This window comes from Sciurus vulgaris (genome assembly GCF_902686455.1).
Source record: "Sciurus vulgaris genome assembly, chromosome: 5".
Taxonomy (NCBI): domain Eukaryota; kingdom Metazoa; phylum Chordata; class Mammalia; order Rodentia; family Sciuridae; genus Sciurus; species Sciurus vulgaris.
This window is the reverse complement of record NC_136465.1, coordinates 65564428-65590580: the sequence shown is the minus strand read 5'-3', so window position 1 is coordinate 65590580 and position 26153 is coordinate 65564428. Positions and strand designations below refer to the sequence as shown.

General features: G+C 39.9%; 2 protein-coding genes across 12 annotated transcripts in view; one reads left to right on the top strand and one right to left on the bottom strand.

Annotated features, from left to right (window-relative positions):
• CECR2 (CECR2 histone acetyl-lysine reader) overlaps nucleotides 1-24424 on the top strand; it is a 159713-nt gene extending 135289 nt beyond the window's left edge. For 3 of the 11 annotated variants that reach the window (XM_079140195.1, XM_079140199.1, XM_079140204.1), the window contains 12 exons: nucleotides 1903-1986; nucleotides 10684-10837; nucleotides 12365-12494; nucleotides 13301-13338; nucleotides 13422-13513; nucleotides 13726-13852; nucleotides 14671-15059; nucleotides 15913-16041; nucleotides 16234-17080; nucleotides 19063-20479; nucleotides 22135-22246; nucleotides 23939-24424. In XM_079140195.1, coding sequence (XP_078996321.1) covers nucleotides 1903-1986; nucleotides 10684-10837; nucleotides 12365-12494; nucleotides 13301-13338; nucleotides 13422-13513; nucleotides 13726-13852; nucleotides 14671-15059; nucleotides 15913-16041; nucleotides 16234-17080; nucleotides 19063-20479; nucleotides 22135-22246; nucleotides 23939-23944 — 3525 coding nt within the window. In that variant the 3' untranslated portion in view covers nucleotides 23945-24424. The remainder of the gene's footprint in view (nucleotides 1-1902; nucleotides 1987-10683; nucleotides 10838-12364; nucleotides 12495-13300; nucleotides 13339-13421; nucleotides 13514-13725; nucleotides 13853-14670; nucleotides 15060-15912; nucleotides 16042-16233; nucleotides 17081-19062; nucleotides 20480-22134; nucleotides 22247-23938) is intronic. The other 8 variants (XM_079140198.1, XM_079140205.1, XM_079140200.1 and 5 more) reach the window with 6 other exon arrangements.
• LOC306661349 (nucleolar protein 58-like) lies at nucleotides 5486-7680 on the bottom strand. The gene is given in 5 exon segments (XM_079140277.1): nucleotides 5486-6390; nucleotides 6392-6829; nucleotides 6833-6943; nucleotides 7064-7218; nucleotides 7309-7680. Coding segments are annotated over 5 exon segments (1593 nt in total). The 5' UTR covers nucleotides 7499-7680; the 3' UTR covers nucleotides 5486-5691.
• Nucleotides 24425-26153: the final 1729 nt, after the last annotated feature.

Below are 26153 nucleotides of genomic sequence, written 5' to 3'. Positions count from 1 at the left end.
GATCTCTGAATTTCAGTTTTAACTTTCTTATTAGCAAAATGAAATTCTGTAACTTCACAGAAGCTTTTGTGGGAATTAAAAGAACCCCTGTTAATGTATGTAGCAATCAGTAGGTATTCAGTCCCCTTCCCCTGTTGATGATGATGGATAATTGATGAGAAATTTTGGTAGGAAACAAATCCACATTTCTTAACAAAGTAAATGCAACAGAAATCTCTGGTCGTATGGTAGTAAACTTTAAGAGAATCAGAAGGTAAGGTCTGCTTTGACCATATAAAAGTTTTTTCTTTTCTTTTTTTAATGGGATATACACTACTGAAGGTATTTGTGTTGTTCATGATACAGAAAGCAATATTTAGACAACTTATAAACATTAAAGTCCTTAAGAAATAAATTTGTTTAGATAGTTTACACAGAAGGTAAACTTAATGTAGGGAGAATACATTCACCATCTATATTTCTCAGTTACTTTTATTGGAGGTGTCAAAGTTGGAATGAAAGTGGTATTGACTTTTCTTTCTATTAACTGGTGCGGTTTCTTTGGAAGACAGTTTCTATACATTCATTTAAAGTTTAGAAGATTCCTATCTTTCTAGTACACACCTTTAATCCCAGCAGCTGGGGAGGCTGAGTCAGGAGGATAGCAAATCCAAAGCCAGCCCCAGAAACTTAGTGAGGCCCTAAGCAACTTAGCAAGATGCTGTCTCAAGAAATAAAAAGGACTGGGATGTAGCCCAGTGGTAAAGCATCCCTGGGTTCATTCCCTGATGCTACCATAAAAACAAAAAAAGACCCCACTTTCTATTAGAGCCTTGTAACTTACAAAGGGTATACTTTAAGCATGTGAGAAAAATGCTAGAGTAGCTTTTAGAAAAAAGTACTGGGGATCAAGTTTGTCCTATTCACTCTCTTCCTTGGAAACAAAATCTTTCTAAAACTGATGATTCATTAAATCTACCACCATTGCGTTGTAAGGTAGTTAAACCATATAAACCACTCCTTATCGACATTGAGTTTTTTCCATCTTTTTATTCTTTATGTCTTCTTGATTCTTCAGGAAGTCTCAAAACTTTGGATTACTAGGATCAAATCTGAGTTTGATGCTGTAGCCATGGAAGTTACACTGACTGACCTGAAAGCCCTGTTTACCACCTTTTAATAGTACGTTACAAGGTGAAGCTATGGGTCTCATTCCATAAAGTTCCAAAGCATACATGTGCTAATACACCTTGGCCTTCCAAATTATTGCCTAGATATACATCATTCTTATAAACCCGTTCTTTGAAATATCCCCCCTACAGCAGTCACTCTCAGTCCTTCTGAATTTTCTTAGGTCTGTAATCTTTTCAGGTGAGCTCTCTGATTCTAAGTCTTTGTGTCTTTTTCCCACTCACTCACTTTGGGTCCCACCTTGGGCAGCTGCCCTCACTTCTCACTACTGCTACTGACCTGCCTTTTAAAGTGGTGTTCTGCCTCCAGCTGCACATAGTGCCCGCTCTCAGAGCCACTCCCTACAGCTGAAGGTGATAAGACATGCTTCCCCTTAAAACATTTGAGGATTATTTAGTTTTTAAACTTTATATAGTTTTTTTAATGTTTAAACAGTTAATGGATTTTTTTGTGGGGGGGCCAGTGATTTTGTCAAAGGAGAAACTCACTGTGTTTTTGTTTTAAGAGTATACACTGGCTTAGTATACTGCACAGCTGAAGAGTTCTTTTCTGTGATTATCCTAAGCATGGATACTTTTGGCCCTCCATCTAGGTAAAGCAGTTACCTACATACCTTTATGGTCATTGTTTGGCAGTGGTTGAGCAGCGGCAGTACAGCAGCAGCAGCAGCAGCAGTAGCTGAGAATACCCTAATCTATCTTTTCCTTTCTTTTCCGTACTTCTTAACTATAGGGAAAACGTCCACAGCGCTTAAAGGCAGAGTTGCACCCTAGGTGGATGTCTGACCACCTGTCCATCAAAGCCATGAAGCAAGAGGTGAGTGTGTGAGAGTAAAGAGAGGGAGTTTTCACTGTTCAGAAATGATGGTCCCATTTTCATGTACTTCTTTTTAATGCCTTTTTTTTTTTTTTTTTTTTTTTTGTCTAATTCTCAAACCTAGGTTTTGTATGTAAGACATAATTCTAGAAAGGAGGAGTTATAAAAATGAGGTCACATTCTTTTGGATCTTAAAATCTCTGTTGATAACCACATCCATATTTAATATAGATAAGTTCTATAATAGATATAAGATACATTTCATGAATACAAAGGTGGAAGAAATTAGAATTGAGCAAAAATGGAGAATTTGGGTAGGCAGGGCTGTATTTCACCTGATGAAAAGCCCTTTGAGGGAACAACTAGTTACTACTATGAGGGTTTTCCACTCAACATCCAGGAGCCAACTAAGTTTGGATATTTTCATTTTGTAACATAGCCTAGAGTAAGTAGTTAAATGATTCTAGCATCACACTGTAGGAAGGAACAGATGATGTTTTAATCAGATTTTTAGATCTCACTAGACACGGTGGCACACACCTGTAATCCCAGTGGCTTAAGAGGCTGAGGCAGGAGGATCATGAGTTCAAAGCCAGCCTCAGCAAAAAAGTGAGACGCTAAGCCAACTCAGTGAGACCCTGTCTCTAAATAAAATACAAAATGGGGCTCAGTGGTTGAGTGCCCCTGAGTACAAAAAAAAAAAGAAAGAAAGAAAAAACAGGTATTTAGAGAACAATTAGAAAGGATAACAAACTTTGCTGGCTGCTATGGCTTTAAGTGATCAGGAAGGCAAATAAAGTAAAGAAGGAAGGCGGTAAGGTGAAACTGTTTAGAAGTCATTAGCAGGAAGCTCACTGCACTGTTTGCTAATTGTCTGTTCCAGTCCACACTTGGTGCTATGGCCTGCCCTCACATAAAGGGGAAAATTTGTAACCATTATTTCCCTTTGGGTCACTGGGTTCCATCGCATACTTAATCAAAAGTTTGACAGTAGGATTTAGTTCTTTTACTCTACAGTAGGCCTTGATGTACGCATGCCTGTGAAGTAAGGGAGGTGGGTTTGTTTGTTTGCCTTGCAGTATTATTTTCATGGTTCTTAAACTGATATGTCAACACAGTGCTGTATTGGAGAGCCTGTCATTAAGTATATCACACCTGGAGCTCAGAAAAGGGAAAAACTGATCATTTATAAATTTTTATTGACTTCTGTATACTATTTAGCTTTTGTCTCTTTGCTCTTAGATGTGCTCTTGCCAGTCATGGATCAACATCTAATTACCTTTGGGTGACAATTCTTTACTGACTGGCTTCATCTCCCCTCTTTACTTTGTCCCAGGAATCACTGGTTTGGGAATGGCCTTTGGTAGTTGGTATCCAGTCATAGTTTTCAGTGGGTTTCCAGGTTATCTTGCTCATCTTCACTCATTTCCACAACTTTTATTAACACTTCTTGCAAGCTCCCTTTACTATTTGTTCTTCAGTGCTTTGGACAGTCCTCCATGCCCCGATTCACACTATCTTCTGATCACCACGGATGCCTCTTCTTGGCTACAAGCATAAGTTCAGTATCAAGCACCAACATTTCTTTAATTCTTGTCAGGATTTGTTTTTATAGTCTGCTCTTGGTTTTGAGATAACAGAGAACTACCGCATTATATAGATTGTTGAATATCTGTCTGATATGGAACATGTATCCTGGAGAACACCTTAATGGTGGTGCGTGGTCTGTGCTTTTTGTTTCTAGAGCAGAAAATTTTCAGACCTTTCAAGCATGCAGGCATTGGTCACCCAGGAGTCCAATCTCATTGCCTCAAAAAGTCTTTTAATTGTGACTCCTGGGGAAACTATCAGTGAAGGGCCACTGTCTCACTGAACCTCAGCATTAGACTGCTGCCATGGGTGTTTTTGCTGGCAGGCTCTGGACCTTGCTGTTGCTAGGGAGCTGTTTGTGGTGGTACAGTCTCTAGGGTGCCAGCAAGTCTTAAGTGCCTGCCTTGGGGGAGGGGAGCCAGGGCGCTGTTTAAACCAGAGATTCTGGTTAATAATCCTTTAGAGGATTTCAAGGTGGTGTTTCTAATTAGCTTCTCATTAAGTTGCCCCCTTGATTCTAGTAGACCTCTTATCTATAGAGCATTTAAACACCAACCCCTATCCCATTTGCAGCTGACCTCTTTTTAAAAAGAAAATCACAGTGTAAGACAACACTGTTCTTTTTTCCCACTGTTTAACTTTTTGGTTTGGTTTTTGCTCATTTTGTTGTACTGGTGTCCTCGGGAAGTGAGTTCTGTCCTATCCTCCAGTGGTGCTTTCATTAGCATGTGTTTTGCCTTCAGGTGGCAGAGTGCTAAAATTTAGTACAGAAATTTAAAAGCACACTCTTGGTGCACAACATGGATTTTTTTTTTTCAGATGTGTATGATGTCTTTTATGTAAAATGTTGGGAAACTGCTAGAATTGTAACATTGTAACATATATTATAGAGAAAAAGCACAAGAAATGTAAGGCAGAGGGAGGTATTCAGCCAAGCAGGGGGATTTTCACCTGACATGGTGGTGCTGGGTGGGGGAACTCTACAGAAAGTGATGAGAACACGTAGAATGAAAAATAGAGGTAGGGGTCAAAACTGTGAGGCAGGGGCCCACAGCTGGACAAAGGCATGCAAGCCTAGGCACAAGCCGAGGCAGGGGCACTTAACCACTGAGTTACATCCCCCGTCCCTTTTATTTTTTATTCTGAAACAGGATCTTGCTAATTTGTTTAGGGCCTCAGCCTCCAGGGTCACTGGGATTAGGCCACCATGCCCAGCTTTAGGTGTTTGACCTCACCTTGAAAAGACATTCAGGGAGCTTTGTTTTGTAAAGAGGCTATAAATTCAGGTTACTCAATTATTATATCCTGTGTGCTTAGCACCTATGTTTTTAAAACAACTAACTAGACATATACTGTGTAGTTAGATTTATGGGAAATATCCAGAAAAAATAAATCCACAGAGAGCTGGTTGGTTATTGCCAAGCACTATTGGAAAGGAATAGAAAATGGCTACATAATGGGTTCTTAAATGGTTAATTTTGCTTGTGAATTCACCTCAGTAAGAAACCAACAGATGAGGACAGTCTTTACATAACTTTTTTTCTGTTAATGATCCATAACCATGACTTTGATTTAAGAGCAGCAATCTATGGGGAATATAGGAGGAAGGGGTAATAGGAAGAGGGTGATAAGTGGGCAATGAGTTGTAGTTAACAGGAGCAAGAAGTTCCAGTGTGCTCTTGCATAGTAGGGTGACTGCAAGTAGGAATTGTATGCCATATATATGAAAGAGCTCAAGGAAAGGATTTTGAATGCTTTCTACCATAAGGAAGTGATAAATGTTTGAGGAGATAAATTTAACCTGATTATATATCTATGCACACTCACACATATATATATACACATATATATATACACATCTTAAAATATCACATAATTATTAACATGTAAATTTTTTTAATACAAAGAAAATATTTTATTTGTATATCAAAGACTAACAAATACTGACATAATAAGGTTAACAAGAGTTGACATAGACAGTTTGAAAAGCTATAGATGATTAATCACTGTTTCATTCAACCTTCTCTTCACTATTTTAGAAAGCATCTCTGGCATACTCCCAACTGAATCTTAAGCATGATGTTTCCAGGTGCCAAAATTATGTTTCCTTTCCATTTAGTCCTCACTGTCTTTCTTTTTCTTCTTCTTTTTCTCTGGACTTGGAATTGCTGTGCTGGTGCATGGCTCTTCCTCAGAAAGTGGTTCTTTAATGTGTTTCTTTTTATCCTTTTTCTTCTTCTTCTTCGTAGATGTCTCTTCTTCTACTAGTACTTCTTCTTCCTCCTCTTCTTCAACTTTTACTTTAATCTTGGCTTTTTTTGCTTTCTTTTCAGTTACTTCCTCCTCTTTGTCTACCTGTTCTATTTTGCGTTTTTTCGAATAGGTTGGAAGTGTGGAATCACCAGAGGGATCGTGAGTCTTCACTTCACTTTTGTGTTCATATTTTTCTGTTTTTGCTAATGCTTTTCCTGTTCCACTTATTTTTCTTATCCCTCTGTCCTCCAAGGTTCTTAATCGGGCCTCTAATTTGGCTCTATTCTCAACTCCCATTGCAGAACTGGAATCCTCACCAAAGGCATCGTAGCGTATAGCCAAAACAGTTTTGGCTGCTAGCATTCGAGAAATCTTCCCTTTGTGTTTGGGACTTGTCTGACCCACAAGTGAAGCATGATAAATAAGACCATACTTAGGGGTATCCCGTCTAGACTTGAGGGCTCTGAAAAGTGCTTTTTCTGCTCCAAGAATCTGAACTGTAGAATCTGCATGCTTGGCCAAATTCAAAAGAGAACCTGCATGAGCAATAAGCCGTGCTCCCAACTAATTCCCTAACCATGACTGTAACATTGGGTGCAATGGCCATCATTCGATTTTGTAGATATTCATACAGCTGAGTTCTGTATTCTGAGATTTCAATCACCTGGGTACAAAGATGCAGGATATTGCAAATATCTTCTTCAGAAACCTCTGTTCCCATAGATATCTCTGCAGCTGCTTTCACTTCGGCTTCAACTTCTTCTGGCAGCAGTTCAGACAGTGTGGCAGAGGCATAGTTCTTCCTATCACCAACTTTCTGTAAACACTTGCAGTATGTCAAATTATCTGAAATAATTTTTCCTAATTCAGGGCAATGCCAGCCATACCACTCTCTACATCGCATAATGTAGTTGTTTAGTTCTTTATCCAAGTCATCTAACAAGGAAATTGCCTGAACAATCATTGTATCCACCTTATCAGCACTAAACTTTAATCTGTATCAAGACAAACTGTGGGCCAATCCAAGACACATGGCTGACACTTCACGTGGTTCTACCCTAGGGATTAATCCGTCCATTTGTGATCGGATTCCCCTCATAAGTTCATTAACAACAGGACTATGGGGCTGGGGAGATAGCTCAGTCGGTAGAGTGCTTGCCTCGCAAGCACAAGGCCCTGAGTTCTAATCCCCAGCACCACCAAAAAAAAAAAAAAAAAAAAAAAAAAAAAAAACAGGACTATGGATACAACTGAGATTCAGTTTTTCCTTTATGATTCCTCCTAGTTTAGCATCAGCCACAGCCAGAGGTTCATGCGCTTCTTTTACCATTTTCTTCAGAACTTTCTTCAACTGCTTATTGATTTTGCCCTCCATCAGAGCTGTGAATGCTTGGTCCCTTGTAGAACAGCTTTTACTGAATTGTGCTTCAGCATTATGCTGTTGGTTTCCACAGGGAGATCAATTTAACCACTTCTCACCTCTCATCACCAGCCCTGCTAATGCTTCTGCTGTATCCTGAAATTTCTCAAAATGCTTTAGCTTTACTATTTTATTTGCTTTCTCTGGAGTTTCAAATTCTTTCCACAAACTATCAACCTCTTGAAGTGTCTTCTCATTTACAACCTTAAAGATGGTGTAGCCAACCGACGTTTCAAATAGCACCAACATAGTGAGGCCGGGTCAGGGTGCCAAGCGGCCCACCACGAGCTCTTGTACCAGTGCAAAAAAAAAAAAAAGAAAAAAAACCACCAACTTTACAGCCACAAAAGGACCGCTAGGCCGAAGCTAGAGCAAAAACGTCCACGTCTTCCCGTAAAGGATCAGACCACTCCACCTAAAACGTTCCACGTTGGACTCTAACATGTATAATTTTTGTGCTTTTTATGAATCAGTTAAGAATAATATTTAGTTTTTTATTGGCAATAAATAATCACAGAATTTCATTCAGAGGGAAAACTATGGTTTAATAAAAAGTGGAAAACCAAATCATTCAGTAGTTACAAGTGTTATTTTCCTAATACTTCATCAAATTTCCCACTGCAAATTAAAATAATTTTTTATGGATTAGTAATAATTTCTATAGATTATAAAATAATCTGTCTATATCTTTCAAATTATTTAAATGACTTAAATGAGCATTGCTTCTTTGACCTGATACCCAGTAGCCTACAAGAATCAGAACAGCTACCACGTTGGAATCCCAAGTTTAGACAGGGCTGTTCCTCACTGAACTGATGGAGACTGATGTTTGGCAGGTGCACTCCACTTGCACCTCTGCCCTTCCCCTGGGGCTTAGGATGCAGTTCAGTGGTAGAGCACTTGCCTAGCGAAGCATGTGTAAAGCCCTGGGTTCCATTTCCCACCCACACACCCCCAAATCTGATCCTTTTTTATATACCCCCTAGTAGTTGAAAGAAGAGTATTTCACATATTTTCACCTGTAGTCTTGGGATACGCATAAATTATAAGTTATGTATGATCATTATAGATAGTTTTTTTCTATACGTGTGTATACACGTCTGACATACAGAAACACTGTAGGTTTTTTTGAATGAAATTCTTTGACAAGGTTTAACTTTCCTATTATTTCCTTCCCCCACCCATGTTAATCATCTGCTATCTTATGGCATTTTCTTGGAGCCGTTGAAAGGAACAAAGACAAAACTTTTAGTTTGATTTGGTAACTCTGGGTGGATTATATGTTCTTAGCTGGGTGAAAATGGTATCAGAGCATTGGACTACATAGGGTACCTGGGAAATGGGGGAGGTGGAGATGATTGTAGGTGAAATGGATGGAACCTGCTTCACTGGCATTTATTTAGGAGGCAGTGACAGGAGATGTAATTATATTTTTTAAAGAATTATCCTTGCCAAATGTCAGTAGCATTCCTGTTGCAGAATTATAAATTTTGCCTATGGTTGTGGGATAAAGGCAGTTTGGGGGCCTTTTATTTATTCTATGAAGGTTCCTTATGAGTACAGTGTTGTTGGTGTGATTCAGATTTAATTTTTGATTTTCATCTCTCCTGTTTGTGTCTGATTTTTGTCCTTATAAACTTAAAGGCAGGCTCAAAGACTTTACGCGATAAAAATGATGCTGAGGAGTCTACTACTTAAAGGCAAGATCACCTCCAAATTCAGAGTCAAATTAGAACCTAAACTGGTTTTAAGAACCATAAACAAAAGATATTGAAGTTTAGAAGGTTTCATTGTTAAGTGGTTAACTTGTACAAACATCAGTCTGCATTTACTGTTTATTCTCACCACATCAAGACCACTTGTATAGAAACTATCTCTGCAATTTGTATTCACTGTGGCAGGTAGTAGGCATGACCTCTTCAGTAGCAGTATTGAGAAAAGAAAAATGTCTGGCTTTTACATCAGCACAAAAGTTGAGAAAAGAAATGGAAAATAGGGACTGGGGATATAGCTCAGTTGGTAGAGTGCTTGCCTGGCATACACAAGGCCCTGGGTTCAGTCCCCCAGCACAAAAAAAAAAAAAAAAAAAGAAAGAAAGAAAGAAATGCAAAATAACTTCAGTGTTCTGACCTATACAATGGCTCAGAACTAGTTTTATTGTGAAATGTACATTGTAAAACTTTCATAAAATTATGAATGGTAGAGGTCCTATTTTCCTTGGTGTATCTTTTTCTTTTGTTAGATTTCTTAGACAATCACATTCCCGTTGGCCACCTGCAGTCATTATTATGTTAATGTTGCTTGAGCTGGAAAACAAGGGAAAATACTAGCCAGTTCTTTGAATAATTTTCAGGAATATCTGCATAAACTCCTTCATCTCTGTTTTAAATCTTAAAGCAAAAGTGACCCTCTTTGCCTCCACCTCTTGATTTCTTCATATGAAACTGGGCATGGTGGCTCACCCCTGTAAACATAGCAACTCAGGAGGCTGAGGCAGAAGGATCATGAGTTCAAGCCAGTTTCAGCAACTCAGCTAGACCCTAAACAACTTAGTGAGACCCTGTCTCAAAAATAAAACAAAAAGGGCTGGGGAGGTAGCTCAGTGGTTAAGCACTCTGGGTCAGTTCAATCCTTGGTGCAAAAAAAGTCATATGAATCATTGAAATTGTGAACCTGTACTTTGTCTAGTAACTTTCATCCTTAGTGTACTTAGCTGAAGATGCTTTTAAAATTGCACTCTCAGGCTGGAGTTGTGGCTCAGTGGTAGAGCTCTTGCCTAGTACTTGTAAGGCCCTGGGTTCAATTCTTAGTACCACATAAAAAAAAAATAATATAAAGATATTTTGTCCATCTACAACAAAAATTTTAAAAAATAAAATAAAATTGCACTTTCATCAAAAAATCAATCTAGAGGAATGTGTGTCTCAATTTTTCCTCTCCTGTCCATCACATTATCTGTAACATTATTTCCTAAAGACTACAAATTATAAAAATCATTGGACCCAAGCCTGAGTTTAAAACTCCAATGCGAAGTTATCATGGCTTTTGTTTTTGCTTTTTTTATATTTTGGGGAATTGCGAATTGGACCCAGGGGCACTATACCCCTGAGCCTCAGCCCTCCCCCCACCGCTACCCCCCCCCCCTTTTTTTTTTTGAGACAGACTCTTGTTAAATTACTGAGGCTATCCTTGAACATGTGATCTTCTACCTCAGCCTACCAAGTAGCATGTGACCTTGTACCCAATCCCACTGTGTTTTAATGTAAGTGTTTATATAGCCATTCGTATATCTAATAGGTAATAAAATAAATTTGATATAAAGCCCTTAACTAATACTGCAATTGTATTTCTCCAATTCAATAAATCGAAAGAGTGAAGAATTGCTTTGTGTCATTGTCCTAAGTTTACTTGATGTGCTCTTTGACTCCTTACAGGAGACTCCTGTGCTCACCAGAATCGAAAAACAGAAGCGCAAGGAGGAGGAGGAAGAACGCCAGATTCTCCTTGCAGTGCAGAAAAAGGAACAGGAGCAGATGTTGAAAGAGGAAAGGAAGCGAGAATTGGAGGAGAAGGTCAAAGCAGTGGAAGGTATGTAGCCTTCTGTCGGAGAGGTTCCTGTGTGGGAATAGTCCTCCTACAGCCACAATCAGATTAAGATGGGGACCATCATTTATTTCAGTTATTTCTGGCCATTTCTGTTTAAACATGTCAGTTGTATTCTGTCGTGTTTATATTTCACAGATCTATTTCATAACATGAGTGAGATAAGGTTAAGAAAAGTTCCAGAGATTTTTATTTAGATATATCACTAGTCATGTCTAGAATATTACAATTATTAAGATCAAGTTTTCTCGGAGTCAGTAGCGGATCATGGTGTAATGAGTGTTTTCTTTAATTTATGGTTCTGCACAGCAAAGGAAACCAACTGTCCCTAGATATTTTCTTGGCTAGCAATAGTGATTTATAAGCTGAACCTAATAAATTATGTGATAACATACCATTTGGTTTGATTGAATGTAGACCAGCATTTTTCTTTTCTTTTAAATATATGGAAGTATTTTTAGTTTCAAATAAAATAACATATCATATGAATCTGACTTTTTTGATATAATGTTTCAATGAAAACAGGTAAATTTTGGCTATGAAATTTAAAATATGTGTTTTTCCCTCCCATTCTTAAGTAGTTCCTTCTGTTACATCATGGGTTAACCCCATTTCTGCCTAGTTCATTGCTTTCTTGTAAAACCCATAGTGTGTGTAATCCACAAATTTAATTTATATTCATATTATGTAATTATATCTTACTTGTGAGGTCTTGGATGTATTTTTGTTTTCAGTGCTAGATTTAATTTTTTCAAGGTAATCAAAATTTTTTTATTTGTTTTTCAGTAGGACTCTTGTTTTTTCAATAGGTTTTTATTACAGGTACACCATTGTTGATTTTTAATTTGTATAAAACTTCATTTTGTGGTTTAGTTTATGTACCTGAAAAATTAATAATACCTGTGTAACAGGATTGTTCTTTAACAAATGTTTGTTGAGCACTCATTCTGTGTCAGGCACTGTAGTACATACATGGTAATTAAATAAGATATTGTAGAGTTTCAGTTTTAGTAGGAAGAAGATGGAAAATAAAAAAGATACTGTGTCTAGGTGCGCGATGTTGCACACCTGTGATCCTAGTGGCTCGGGAGGCAGAGGTAGAAGGATCTCAAGTTCAAAGCCAGCTTCAGCAGCTTAGCAAGGTTCTAAGCAACTTAGTGAGATCCTGTCTCAAAATAAAAAAAGGGCTGATGATGTGGCTCAGTGGTTAAGCTCCCCTATTCGATTCCCGGTACCCCCTCATCTCCCCCCCCCCAAAAAAAAAAAAAAAAAACACAGACACACACACAAACTGTGGAATAGATGGTGGTGAGCTATCTGAACAAAAATTAAGCATGTTTATGACTAAAGAGTGCTATGATTGAAGTAGCATTAAGTAGGATTATCATGAGTATTCTCTCTAATGTGTGACATTGAAGTTAAGTGAGGTTGCCCTGTGTGTGTTAGAGGTCTGGGAGCATCAGAAGCATCAGGAAGAGTGATCACAGGTTCATTTGACTGTATTTGTTGTAGATCGAGCCAAGAGGAGAAAGCTCAGGGAAGAACGGGCATGGCTGCTGGCTCAAGGCAAGGAACTACCCCCAGAACTTTCTCATCTGGACCCTAATTCTCCCATGAGGGAAGGAAAAAAGACAAAGGACCTGTGAGTATTTAATAATGACATCAGTGATGGCACTTGACACTGCACTGTGCTAAAAGCAAGCACTCTTCTCATTTAATGTTTAAAACTGAGCTGGTAGTAGGCAATGACATCACCAATTTCAAAATTTAGAAAACACAGTAAGGGACAAAGGTCAGCCTTAAATTCATACCTGACAGCATTCCTCACAACACACAGAAATGCTGAGTGTCTCTTCCGCTCTCTGCCCTTCTTAGATTTTTGCTGTCACACTCTAGAAGCACAGTGATACTTGTACACGCAGTTTTTATTACCTCAACTAGTTAACTTAAATCAGATGATTATTATATACAGTTGTTGCTTGAAAATGTAAAAAGCAGTTTCTGCTTTTAAAAATAATAGCTTCCTTTGTAGTTACCTAGTTACTGTATATCTTTACTCCTTACTAAAAATGCAATAAGGAAACAAATAAGTGTTTAGTGTTCATGAACTCATTGTTATATGACTTTTTGGATTATTCTTTAAATCCCAAATAAACTTAATGAACCTAGAATAAAACCTGCTTAAATAAATTGTAGGATCTTAAAGTTTTGCATCATCTACATCAACCCTATCAAATTATAGATAAGTAAAGTGATAGTCCCTTTTTTGCTAAGGTGGATTGTCCCTCATCTTTATATTATTTTTAGCAAATGTTATCTATATTAAATATTTACTTGAATACTAAATATTCAAGATCTTGGTGCATTCAGCTATGTCTGTGATTGAATTGAATTGAGCTAAGTTGAAAAGGGAGAATGAATACTAATGTCTTATTTTATGATTCACAGCTTTGAGTTGGATGATGATTTTACTGCCATGTATAAAGGTTAGTTCCCATTCTCAACTACTGTGTTTGTGGTGGAGGTCTTGCTGTGAGTTACTAGTCAAGTTTTCTTCTTTGGTTTTCAGTTCTAGATGTGGTAAAGGCTCACAAGGATTCCTGGCCGTTTTTGGAGCCCGTGGATGAATCTTATGCCCCCAACTATTATCAGATTATTAAGGTATCTTTGAAATTATGCTTAGCATCTGAGTCTTGCTCATACTTTGTTGTTTGCTTTTGTTTTGCTTAGCTGTCATTCTTAAGAATCAGGGTTGCTAGAGATATATCAGGCTCTTGGACAACTTGTAATGTCATTATTCCTTTGCCTTATAGGGACTGTGACATGTTTTTTTTTAATGTATTTAATTAATATTGTTACTTGTCCTGTTTTAGATCCCCATGGATATTTCAAGTATGGAGAAGAAATTGAATGGAGGTTTATACTGTACCAAGGAAGAATTCGTAAATGACATGAAGACTATGTTCAGGAATTGTCGAAAATATAATGGGGAGAATAGTGGTAAGTGTGTAAGGAATTTACACCAGGTGCTGTTTGCCATGCCATTATAATCAGGATAAAAATTCCTTCTGTTAGACACACACTTCTTAGTGATTTGAATTTTTTTATTTAGAACTATAAACAGTGTAAACTGGATGTTACTATAAGCATTCCCACCATATGTGTCAGGAGCTCTCTTTCATCCCATAGGATGGCAGAGCACAGCTGGAGATTAGCTGCTGGCCTTAGGCTGTTTCTCATTCTAGAGACTAGTCTGGGTCTAGCTTCACCTGGACCTCTTCACCACAGATGGGATTGAACTTAGATGGAGCCAATTTATTTGGGGGGGTGGGGGGCAAGAGGGCAGTACTGAGAGTACTGAGATTGGTACCTGGGCCTGTGGTCTCCATACATGCTAGGCACGTCTGCCACTGAGCTACACCCAACCTGTCATTTCTAAGTCATTTTGAGAAGTCAGCATATGGTTCCAGGTTCTTCAGCTGGGTTATTTGTGCATTAACTGAGAATGCCAAAGTTAAAAAAAAGTAAGATTGAGTAATAGTATTTAATGATTTCAGTAATTAGGCCTTAAAAAATTAAATTTCTAGTGGTTTGAGGTAATAAACTGGGAATAACTGTCCCAGCCATACAACCTTGAGCTTTTTATGAACAGAAGCCATATCTTACTCATCTTCTGTCCATAGCCTCACAGGATAATATGCCCCCAAAGTAAGTTGAACAAAACAGTTACAGTTTTTGTTGTTTATTAGTGGAAGAGTTATTGTTTGTGACCTGTAAAATCTGTGCCTGAATGGTCAGTCCTTGTCTTTTCCTTATAGAGTATACCAAGATGTCCGATAATTTAGAGAGGTGTTTCCATCGGGCAATGATGAAACATTTTCCTGGAGAAGATGGAGACACAGATGAAGAATTTTGGATACGAGAGGATGAAAAGCGGGAGAAAAGACGGAGTCGCTCTGGGCGTAGTAGTGGAAGCCATATTTGGACCCGCTCTAGGGATTCAGAAGGGCCTAGCAGGAAACAGCAGCCTGTGGAAAATGGAGGAAAATCACTGCCCCCTGCACGCCGAGCTTCCTCCTCTGGGGATGATCAGAGCAGCAATTCTGCTCAGCCCCTTCGAGAGGTGGGCACTTCAAATGGACGAGGCTTTTCCCGCCCCCTGCACTGTGGTGGGATGCCCAGCCAGGCACCTCTTTTAAACCAAATGGTAAGGAAAAGCTAAACTTCTGTGATGATTTCTTCAAGCCAGTGAACTCATGGCAAAGTAAGGGCTATCCATTTGACACCTTTTACAAGTAATAATGTGGATGATTTTTTTCCCCACCTTCGTCCTTCCTTTATTTCAAATCCTCCTTTTCTTTTTGTCATTTGAATCATAAATTGTCAGTGTGAGCAAAACCAGATTTAAAAAAGCCTTGACATGGTGGTGTATGCTTAGTCCCAACTACAGGAGACTGGAGCAAGAGTATTGCTTAAATCGAGGAGTTTGAGAACAGCTTAGAAAACACAGGGAGACTTGATGGAAGTGACAGGGAGGAAAGGAAGAAGGTTAGCTCTGTATAAAGCATAGAAGTACATAAGCTATGCAGTGTATCTGAGGTATTAAGACCTTATGATGGAGGATGAAATGGGTAAAAAGACTTTTGTACAGGGGCAAAAGGGATGTGATTTTAAAAGATAGGAAAATTCCTTATCATTTTTGTTTTGTGGTACTGAGGATTGCACCCAGGGGCACTCTATCACTAAGTTACATCCCCTGCCCTTTTTGATTTTTTGAGACTGGGTCTTGCCAAGTTATCCAGGCTGGCCTCAAACTTGTGATCCTCCTGTCTCGGCTACCCAAGTACTTGGTATTACAGGCATACACAACTGCACCTGGCGAGAGACATCATTTTAATTTTGACTCTTCTGCAGAGAGAAGCTGCTTCAGGGTCAGGAGCTAGTCTAATCTAGGGAAGCACATATACTAGCAGATGTTGGAACCCCTTGCTCTGTGCCTAATATCCTTGTCTGTTTTGTTGTTTTTTTTTTTTCCCCCTTCCTTTGCTCACTGCCTTCAGAGGCCAGCAGTACCAGGAACATTTGGCCCTCTTCAAGGATCAGAGCCCAACACCTTCTATGGCTCCTCTAGAGTCCCAGAAGCACACCCAGGAGAGCCCATACAGCAGCATCAGCCCTTTACCATACAAGTAAGGAGTCACCTCAGAAGTTGTAGCTGCCAAGGGTCCCCTAAGCATGTTTCAGAAATAATATTTTCTCAGGTTAAATTTAATTCACCATCTTCTGTCCTGAAGAGCCTGTCCCTGTAGGTGAAGTATGTTGCAAGAACTGCTTTGGTCTGTGACTAGTTAACTCTGCTCTCTTATTTTTTATGTTGCCAGCCTCCAGTTGGAATTAACAACCACCGAGGACCCCAGCTTGGCACTCCTGAAGATAAGCAGATGTGTGGGGGACTGACACACCTTTCTAACATGGGATCACATCCTGCCTCCTTGCAGCTTGGACAGATGAGTGGCCCTAGTCAGGATGGAAACATGTATCCCTCAGCTTCATTCCAGCCAGGATTTGTTCCTCCAAGGCATGGTGGGGCTCCAACCCGACCACCAGACTTTGCTGAGAGTTCAGAAATTCCTCCCAGTCACATATATCGATCCTATAAGTACCTGAATCGAGTACACTCTGCCGTCTGGAATGGGAACCACGGTGCTAACAACCCAGGACCTTTGGGGTCAGATGAGAAGCCCCACCTAGGGCCAGGACCCACTCACCAGCCTCACACTCTTGGTCACATGATGGATTCCCGAGTAATGAGACCACCTGTACCCCAAAACCAGTGGACTAAACAATCAAGCTTTCTACCTCATGGAGTTCCTTCTTCAGGGTATATGCGACCACCCTGTAAGTCAGCTGGACATAGGTTGCAACCACCTCCAGCCCCAGCACCAAGTTCTCTATTCGGAGGGCCCTCCCAGGCACTACGGGGGATGCAAGGAGGGGACTCCATGATGGACAGCCCTGAGATGATTGCCATGCAGCAGCTGTCCTCCCGTGTCTGCCCACCAGGTGTGCCTTACAACCCCTGTCAGCCTACTCCCCCCCAGGTACCTGGCCCTTTTCCACAGGTAGCTCATTCAGCATCAGTAAGTGTGTCAGCCCCCAAGCCTGCCTTGGGCAACCCTGGGAGGATACAGGACAATAATGAAACACAAAAGCCTGAGAATGACCAAGGTAATTTCTATTGTCACTCTTATCTGACTTTTGGGTTTTTAACTGTTAAATCACCATATGAAATGTAAACCAAATATGAAACCAAATATAAACTCATTTCCAGTCTCTTTCCTAAACTTGTTAAGTTTGGGCCAGTTATAGTATTCCTTTTGGTCTAAAGGTCTCGGCATGATAAAAAGGATCAACACACTGATAGCTGCTTCCTGTTTGTGGCGTTCTTTTTGAGACGTTCATTTGTAATCCTTTAATTCTCAAAAAAAAAAAAAAAAAAAAACCTTCGTAATAGCTATGTTAATATCCTTGTTTTTACAGATGGAAAATTTAGTGCACAGAGATACTAGATTATTTGCTGTCTTCTGTTTAGTAAGTGGTAAAGAAAGATTTGAGCCCTGACAAGGCTAGATAAACATCCTTCCTATTAACCACCGCATCTCTCATGACTTTCAAAAGTGACTATCTGGAAGGTTATCATTGTAAGATAAGTTTTTATGTCTCATCATTTCTGTCCTTTCCTTGGATACATGCCTTTATGTAATAAAAATGAAGCACGATGAGTTCTAGCAAAGCTTGAACCAGTTTCTTAGAAATGCCAATTAAGAGAAGGCAAGAGTAAACTAGAGAAGAATCCTTTTGTGTACTTACTGCTAACTTTAAGGGAAGAAGTGTAGTATACATGTTCATAGTTTTCTTCAGATGAGAGATACTCAGATGTTCATAAAAGCTGATGAAGATTTCACAGAAATTGATGCTGGGGCTAGAACTCAAACTTTGAGCATTTCCTTCTAGGAAAATCCCACTTTGTAAATAGCCACAGACAAATTTTCTAATACTGGTTTCAGGTGTGTCTGCAAGTCAAAAGTTTGAAATAGTATCATTTGTGACACTTTGGATAACTCTGTCCACTAGTTGCTGAGTTTTATGTTAATGAAAGCATAATATTTTAATTTTGTTGCTCAGTTTGTGTCTTTGATCCTTAAGGCCAACTTTAGGTCACAGGTAGCCGGAGGCATCGTACTAGTTCTTTAAGTCATTTCTTTAGTCTTGGCCTTTAAAGTTTGTTTTCTAAAATCAGATTTTGATCATGCTTGGACTACAACTCTGTCTTTCTAAAAATATTATGAGTAGATGTGTCTTTGTGTATGAAAACATAATGTGGCTGTTATTTACTGTGTTAATGGTTTGATACCATAGTGAGGTAAACAATCTGGGGTGTAATTGAGCATTCAGGACTAATTAATTTGATTGAATGTATTCAATTCCTCTAATATTCAAAAAATGCCTGGCCTCTTGTTTCATGACTTCCCAAGGATGGTAGTGGTAGTAGAGTGTGCTTAGCATGCATAGGCCCTGTATTCAATCTCTAGCACCGGGTATCTTCCAAGCAAGCATCCAGACATCTTCCAAACAAGATGAATAATTTTATTCATTCAACAGATATTGACTGAGTCTGCAGTTTGTTTGATTACTGTGGAGAATAACACTGCCTGAGCTTCTATTCTGATAAATGGAAGTTGAGCATCTGGCCATTCTGAGGCCTCTTCATGTACTGGACCTTTACATTTTGTCAGATTTCAGAGCTTCTCACCTGGGCAGCCATTCTAATGCTAACCATGTTCTCCTTCCGTAGTTCATGTGCATCTGCCTAGAGTTCATAAGCTCCATATCCTATCAGTAATGTGCCTGTGATGATGCCGGAGGAGGTGGGGGAGGGACCATTTCCATTTTTTGGCTTACCTTGCAGGTAGCTGGAGAGGTGCTAGAGTCTACCTGTAAGTCCATGAAAGGGATCATGTAGATTCCCAATATCTTGACCTTTTCCCGGAACTAATGATAGCTAGTTGAGTCTCGAATTGCTGTGCATCACCTCAACCCTGATCCTCCTCATCTTACTGCTTGTCACATAGTCTTCATTTCTCCCTCTATTCATATTGTCATTGCAGCTACTGAATTATTTTGTTCTCGTTTTTGTTTTTTTCCCCCAGCAGAGGCCTTGCCTGGACTTGAAGAGAAAACAGCAAGCATTGGTGCTTCAGAGGGGGTATACCTCAAACAGCTACCTCAACCTACACCTCCCCTGCAGGCCGACTGCCCCAGGCAGAGTTCACCAAGAGAAAGGGAAGCAGAGGTCCCAGAGCTCAAAAGTGACACATTGGAGTCTGCAGACAATTGTAAAACGGCAAAGGGCAAGAACACCTGGCCCTCAGACAGCAGCTATGCCAGCCCAGCTGCCCAAGGCTGTATGAGAGACCTCTCCACAGTGGCAGACAGAGGGGCTCTTCCTGAAAATGGAATCATTGGTGAAGCATCTCCTTGTGGGTCAGAGGGGAAAGGCCTTGGTGGCAATGGTTCAGAAAAACCACTCTGCCCCAGAGGCAAAACATTGCAGGAGACCATGACCTGCACAGGACAGAACGCAACGACACCTCCGTGTGCAGACCCCAATTTGATGGCAGGCCCTGTAAGCCAGTTTTCTCCCTTGTATATGCCCGGCCTGGAATACTCTAATTCAGCTGCACATTACCACATCAATCCAAGCCTGCAAGGGTTGGGCCCTATGATGGGAGGAAAATCCTCAGTATCACATCCTCAGCATTTCCCCCCCAGGGCCTTTCAGTCTAACAATCCTCACCCTGGGGTCTTTCCCCGATATCGACCCCCCCAGGGAATGAGGTATTCCTACCAACCACCACCTCAGCCTTCCTACCATCATTATCAGCGAACTCCTTATTACACATGTCCACAGGGCTTTTCTGACTGGCAGAGACCTCTCCACCCTCAGGAAAGTCCAGGTGGGCCCCCAGCAAGTCACCCCCCACACCCACGGTCCCTTTTCTCAGATAAAAATGCCATGGCTAACCTGCAAAGCTGTGAGACACTGAGTGCTGCCTTAACTTCCCCAACTCGAATGGATGCAGTGGCTGCTAAAGTTGTCCCACCTGACAGGCAAAATCCTGGTCCAGAGGAAGAAAAGCTCAGTGAATCTATGGAGAGGCCAGAGAGTCCCAAAGAGTTTTTAGATCTGGACAACCATAATGCAGCTACCAAGTTACAGAGTTCATTGTCAGCCAACGAATATATTTATGGAACTCCTACACCTCTGAGTTCAGGGATGGGATTTGGTTCACCTGCTTTCCCACCCCATGGTGTAATGCTACAAGCGGGGCCTTCTTATACACCTCAGCGACCAGCTAGTCATTTTCAGCCCAGGGCATACTCTCCTGTGGGTGCTCACCCACCCCACCATCCAGGGGCCACCCAGCCTAATGGCCTCTCTCAAGAGGGTCCTCTCTATCGCTGCCAGGAAGAGGGCCTGGGCCACTTTCAAGCTGTAATGATGGAACAGATTGGCACTGGAAGCGGAATAAGGGGATCTTTCCAGGAAATGTACCGACCATCAGGGTAAGATTATGTTAAATGTTTATCTTATTCTCTAAAAGAATAACTCACATTATTTTTAAGAAGAAAAATTGCCTGAGGAATACACTTTTATAGTCTAAGACCAAGAAAAAAAGCATGTGAATTCTTGTGGGATACTTGGTGGAAATGTATTTGGCTTAGAACCCAATTTTATTTTTGATATTTTTTTTCCCTTCATGAAAATGAATTTGCACTAAGTGCTTGGTTACCCACCCCTCCCTTATTCCTGTGTTACTGTACATTGAATTTTGTACACTATCACTGAGCAATACTCCCAGCCTTGTATTGGCATTTAAATTTTGATACTGTAGGCTTGATAATCACAGTTTGAGAGCTGTAAGCAGAAACTGTCAAATTGCTACTGAGATACCTTGACACAGACAAAGGTAAAATATGTCTACCACAGGGAGTCAAGCATGTGCGATATTAAAGTTCTAATAGATCTGTCCAGAATTGAAATATATTTTTTTAATTAATATATATATAATATATATATATAAATATATATATATATTTAGTTCTAGGTGAACACAATAACTTTATTTTGCTTTTATGTGGTGCTGAGGATCGAACCCAGGGCATCACTCGTGCTAGGGAAGCACACTACCACTGAGCCACAACCCCAGCCCCTCAATATATTTCTATTGGTGTTACTTTTAAGACCCAGTGAAAACTGGGGATATAGCTCAGTAATGGAAAGCTGCCTACCGTATGTGAAGTCCTTGGTTTAAACCCCAGCAGGAGGTGTGGGCCATCCAGGAATGTTTCAAAATAGTGATGTGTGAAATATGATCATGTGAAGTTACTTTAGAAGTAATGAAACCTAGTTATTAAACTACTACCCTTCAACTTAAAAACCAATGTGACCACGTGTGGTGGCGCATTCCTGAATTCCAGTGGCTCAGGAAACTGAGGCAGGAGGATTGCAGGTTCTCAAAAGCAAAGCACTAAGCAACTCAGTGAGACCCTGTCTCTAAATAAAATACAAAACAGGACTCAGGTTGTGACTCAGTGGCTGAGTGCCCAAATTCAGTCCCTCGTACCAAAAAAAAAAAAAAATGTGCCTCTCCCACTTTTTTCTTATCATCTTACCCTTTCCCCCTTTAACATTTTGCTTCATATATCTTACTTTGTTTTGTTCGAATTTTTTTTAGTTGTAGGTGGACCCTTTAATTTTATTTGTTTATTTTTACATGGTGCTGAGGATTGAACTTCACACACTAGGCGAGCGCTTTACCACTGAACCATAACCTCAACCCCTTGTTTTGTTTTGATTTGTTTCTGACCCAGGATCCAGCCAAGACCTGTGTATTTACATTTTGTAGTGTCTTTTTGGTCTCTTAATTTATGACAATTATCCTGTTTTTGTTTTGTTTTTCAAAGCGTCTAGGCCTTGTGCAGTGTGTTCCAGATTCTGGATTCTTCTCAGTATTTCCTCTATTAAGATTAATCACTTTTGTCAGGAATATGTATAGTGTGGGTGTACTTCCTTATGTGTTACATCCAAATGCACATAATGTCATTTTGTCCCATTATTAATGATTCCAAGTTGGATCACCTGGATAATTAAACCATCTCTTCATGATTAAAGTATGCTTTCATTAATTCTTACCTGGTTCCTTTTCTTATGGCTATAGAATGCACATACATCCTATCCAGTCGCAGTCCTCTTTCCCAAAGACCCCAGCACCAGCAGCATCACCAGAACAGCTGCCACCACATAAACCCCCAACACTTCCTCTGGATCAGGTAAGAATTACCAAAAATTAGAAATAATGTGGGAAATAAATATAAGTTTACTATCCCTTCTGGAAAATGCTTGGGACCCAGAGTTTTTCAGATTTCAGAATATTTGCATAGGGTTTACCTAGTTGAGTGTAGCTAATCTAAAATCTGAAGTGCTCCAAAATCTGAAACTTTCAGCATGTGTCCAATTTCAAAAAGTTTTTAATTTCAAGCTGGGCATATAGTTCAGTGATAGCACTTGCCTATCACGTGCAAATTTTGGGTTTGCTCTTGAGCACACACTGCAAAAACAAAACAAAAATTTTGGATCTTGGAGCCTTTCAGATCTAGGATACTCAATCTATATGTGGCCTCATTGCTATCCTGAGACTAGGTTTTTAAAAATTATTTCCTTTTTGCCATGCCGATAATGGAACCCAGGACCTTACCCCTACTAGACGAGTATTCTACCACTGATCTGTATCCCCAAACCCCTAAGAATTTTTTTTTTTTTTTTTTTTTTTTTTTTTTTTTTGCAGGGAGTACCAGGGATTGAACCCAGAGGCACTTACCTTTTTTATATTTTATTTAGAAACAGGGTCTCACTGAGTTGTTCAGGACCTTACAAAGCTGCAAAAGCTACTCTGAACTCAAGATCCTCCTGCCTTAGCCTCCTGAGCCATTGGAATTACAGGCATGAACCACTGTACCCTGCTCCTGAGATTTTTTTTTTTTTTTTCAGATTTATGCAAATTTTAATTCCCAAATAAGTTTGATTAAAATATGTAAAATAATTGAGATGTTACAGTGCTATTTACCCATTAGTATGTTTTACTGTTACATATATCTTTTGTTGAGTGGAACACTGTGATACTTGTGAGATAATGACATAATACAATACATGACAGTGTTAATATATTAACATTAACACATTCACTTATAATTATTAACATGTTTCGTACATAATGTAAATATGGGTAAAAGTGCCCTGTAAACTGGGCATGGTGGCTCGATCATGTCTGTAATTCCAGCAAATTGGGAAGCTGAGGAAAGAGTTTCACAAGTTCAAAGTCAGTCTGAGAAAATATGTTAAACGTGTCCTTTAACATGTTAGTACATGTTACTTCATGTACTATAGGCATTCAGGTGAAACAAGTCACTGAGGCCCTGCTCCCAGTCCTTGGCATTGAGGAAGACCAGCAGCAGAGTCCTCAGAAGTTGCTTATCTACTATTTCCACATACTCCTCTTTCATAATTTTGAGTGGTAACCAACTCTTTAAGGAGTATTTATTTAAACCTCAATTTTTCCAAACTGCCTTCCCACATTTCTGCCAAAAGCTTGTTTGTTATATCCTTCCCACCTACTCCTTTTTGCTAGACTGGTCAGTCAGATTTGGAATAAGAGTAGCTACTTGTCTCTCACAGACACACTGCTGAGAGCTTCTACATGCAAGAACTATCTCAGTTCTTTCCCTGGCTCCATAAAGACACTGTGAGCAACTGCAGTAGCACTTTCTAGTGTGTATGAAGTTCTATAGCTTCTAAGTGTAGGGGCTGGGGTCCAAACCCAGGGGTCCAGGACCTGAGAGTCAGCCCTTTTGGAGTAAACTATAGATGTGTAGGCAAGCACATACAACTCTTTGACATGTTTTTTAATTAATAATCGACACAATTTAAAATTTTTCTTAAAAATGTCTTTACTTTGTTCCTCTCAGAGTTAGTCCTAGGAGGAAATAACCCCCAAGGAAGTGAAAAGCTGCACATGAAGACAGAACATGGAGGATTTGGGGAAATGATCTTTGCCCATCTCTGTCCCAGTCACCCTGCTCTGCCCCTTCAGAGTGAATCACGCCTTGCCATCAGGAGCTGGAGCTATTCCTGGGCCTTAGAAGCACACTCACTCCATAGACGACTGACACAGAGCTCACAGAGGTGCTGGGTCAGGGATCGCTTGCACAGCTGACAGTCAGGAAGAACAAGTGAACCTGGAGTTTATGCTGACTTCTCCAAATTCTGAGACTGTCCTTCAGGGAAAATCACTTTAAACCTGGGTGTGGGGCATACATAATAACAGAGTGGTGCTTTTAAACTTTTGTGAGCAGCTAATCTCAGGTATATATTGAGGAAGGGACTACTTGTAGTATTAATGTTTTCAGAGCTGGGTCCAGTTTACACAATTTTCATGTTGCCTTTTAAAACAATTTTTGTTGGTGGTGAATGTATTGTACATAATGTGGGAAGGGTGGGTGGGAATGTGGAAGAAATGGAAGTCCTAACTGGTGGGCACACAGCACTGAAGTGGTCTCTGTCTGTTTACAATCATGTCACACTCAATGCTTTGGGGAGCTGGAGAATAGGATAGGAAAGGCTTCATCTCGTCATATGTCAATAACTATTTCCTTAGTGACTGACCGGCCCTTCACAGCTGACGACCTTCCTTCCAGTCAGCCTCAGAGAGTATAGTTGTACCTGTCCTCCTTACTGTTTGTTTCTTAGTTTGGGGGTAGAGTGCTCTCCCATGGCCTACTGGAAGCTTCAACCTGGAAGATAGGCTGCTTTCACTCTGGTGGCCCAAGTGACCTTGGGAAAATGGTATTCCTTCCTGATTTTGCCTCCAGCCCTAAGAGATAGTTGCAAACCAGTATCAGGAATTGGGATCACTAGAGTGCTTTACTCATTAGAAGATCAAATGAACAGTCCTCTTCGCAGGCTTGTTAGGCTGTGAACTAGAAGGCATTACACAAGCTGTCTGACACAAATCACGTTTTGTGAAAGTGACTACTCAGGTTTGTATATGTTAGTCTCAATAAAGAAATTGCACAGGTCCAAATAGGGAATACGTATTCTATAGATTTACAGTTTGAATTTAGGAATATTTCAGTATATATAGTTTTTGCTCAGTTTAAATGAATCATAGTAAAGTCAGTCATCATGATTTAAAAATAGTTAATCAAGGACAACTTCTTGGAAATCATTTGTCATCTGTGGTAGGAAACAATTTTATAGTATTAAATTACTTTATTACAGTTTTAGAAGTGAGTTACACTGGATTTCTTGTGTTTAGCATTCTTTATGTTAGCTGAGATGTCACCAAAGTTAGGACCCATGAATATCCCACAAAGAAAAGACTAAGAAAACACCCTGAAATTACAGGTCTTTGTAAAGAATAGCATAATTTTTTAAAGCATGCTCTTGGGATAATAGAGGAGTCTTCATAAAATATTAATCTGCCTTAGTTTCTTACGTATTCACTTGTGGGTGGGGTCAGTAGAACCTTTCCCTCCAGTTCCAGCCTCCTTGATATAAAACTAGTATTTATAGTCTGCTAAACAGTGTGCTCAGAGGGAAGGAAACAGATTGGAAACATTCAAGTTATAGAACTCGAGACACCAAGTAGACTGGAAATTCATATCAGTAAGTGAATGCTTACTAACCTGGTGGTGTTGCTTTGGACTTTGCAGAGTTGAGGGTGCAAGGGGAGGGAACGGATGCATCTGATGTAAGGTGGGAAAAAAAAAAAACAAAAAAACAATTTTTCTCTAACAGACTTTCATTTAAGTTTGGTATGTTTGCAAGCAGATTGCATCATGAGGTTGAGTTCTCATTTGATCCTAAAACTTGTCAGAAACCTAGCACCAAGAAGAGTCCAGAAGTCAGAAGATCTGTGGATGGGCCTCAGTCTGTCCTTGAGCTTGTATAGGCTACCATGGTTAAAACATTACTACTTTAGTTTCTGTGTTTGTGCAAAAGCAGGAAGGAGGATCAGTTGGTGTGGGGCTGGTTAGGCCTGGTCTGAGCTCAAAGCATTCTGACTTCTCTTTAGGATTGTGGTCACCACGGGGCCTCTGCCACAGTGTTAAAACCCTACTATTGCTGTGTGCACACTGCTTGAGGTGACGCTTCCTCCTCATTTCCGCACACCCGAATACC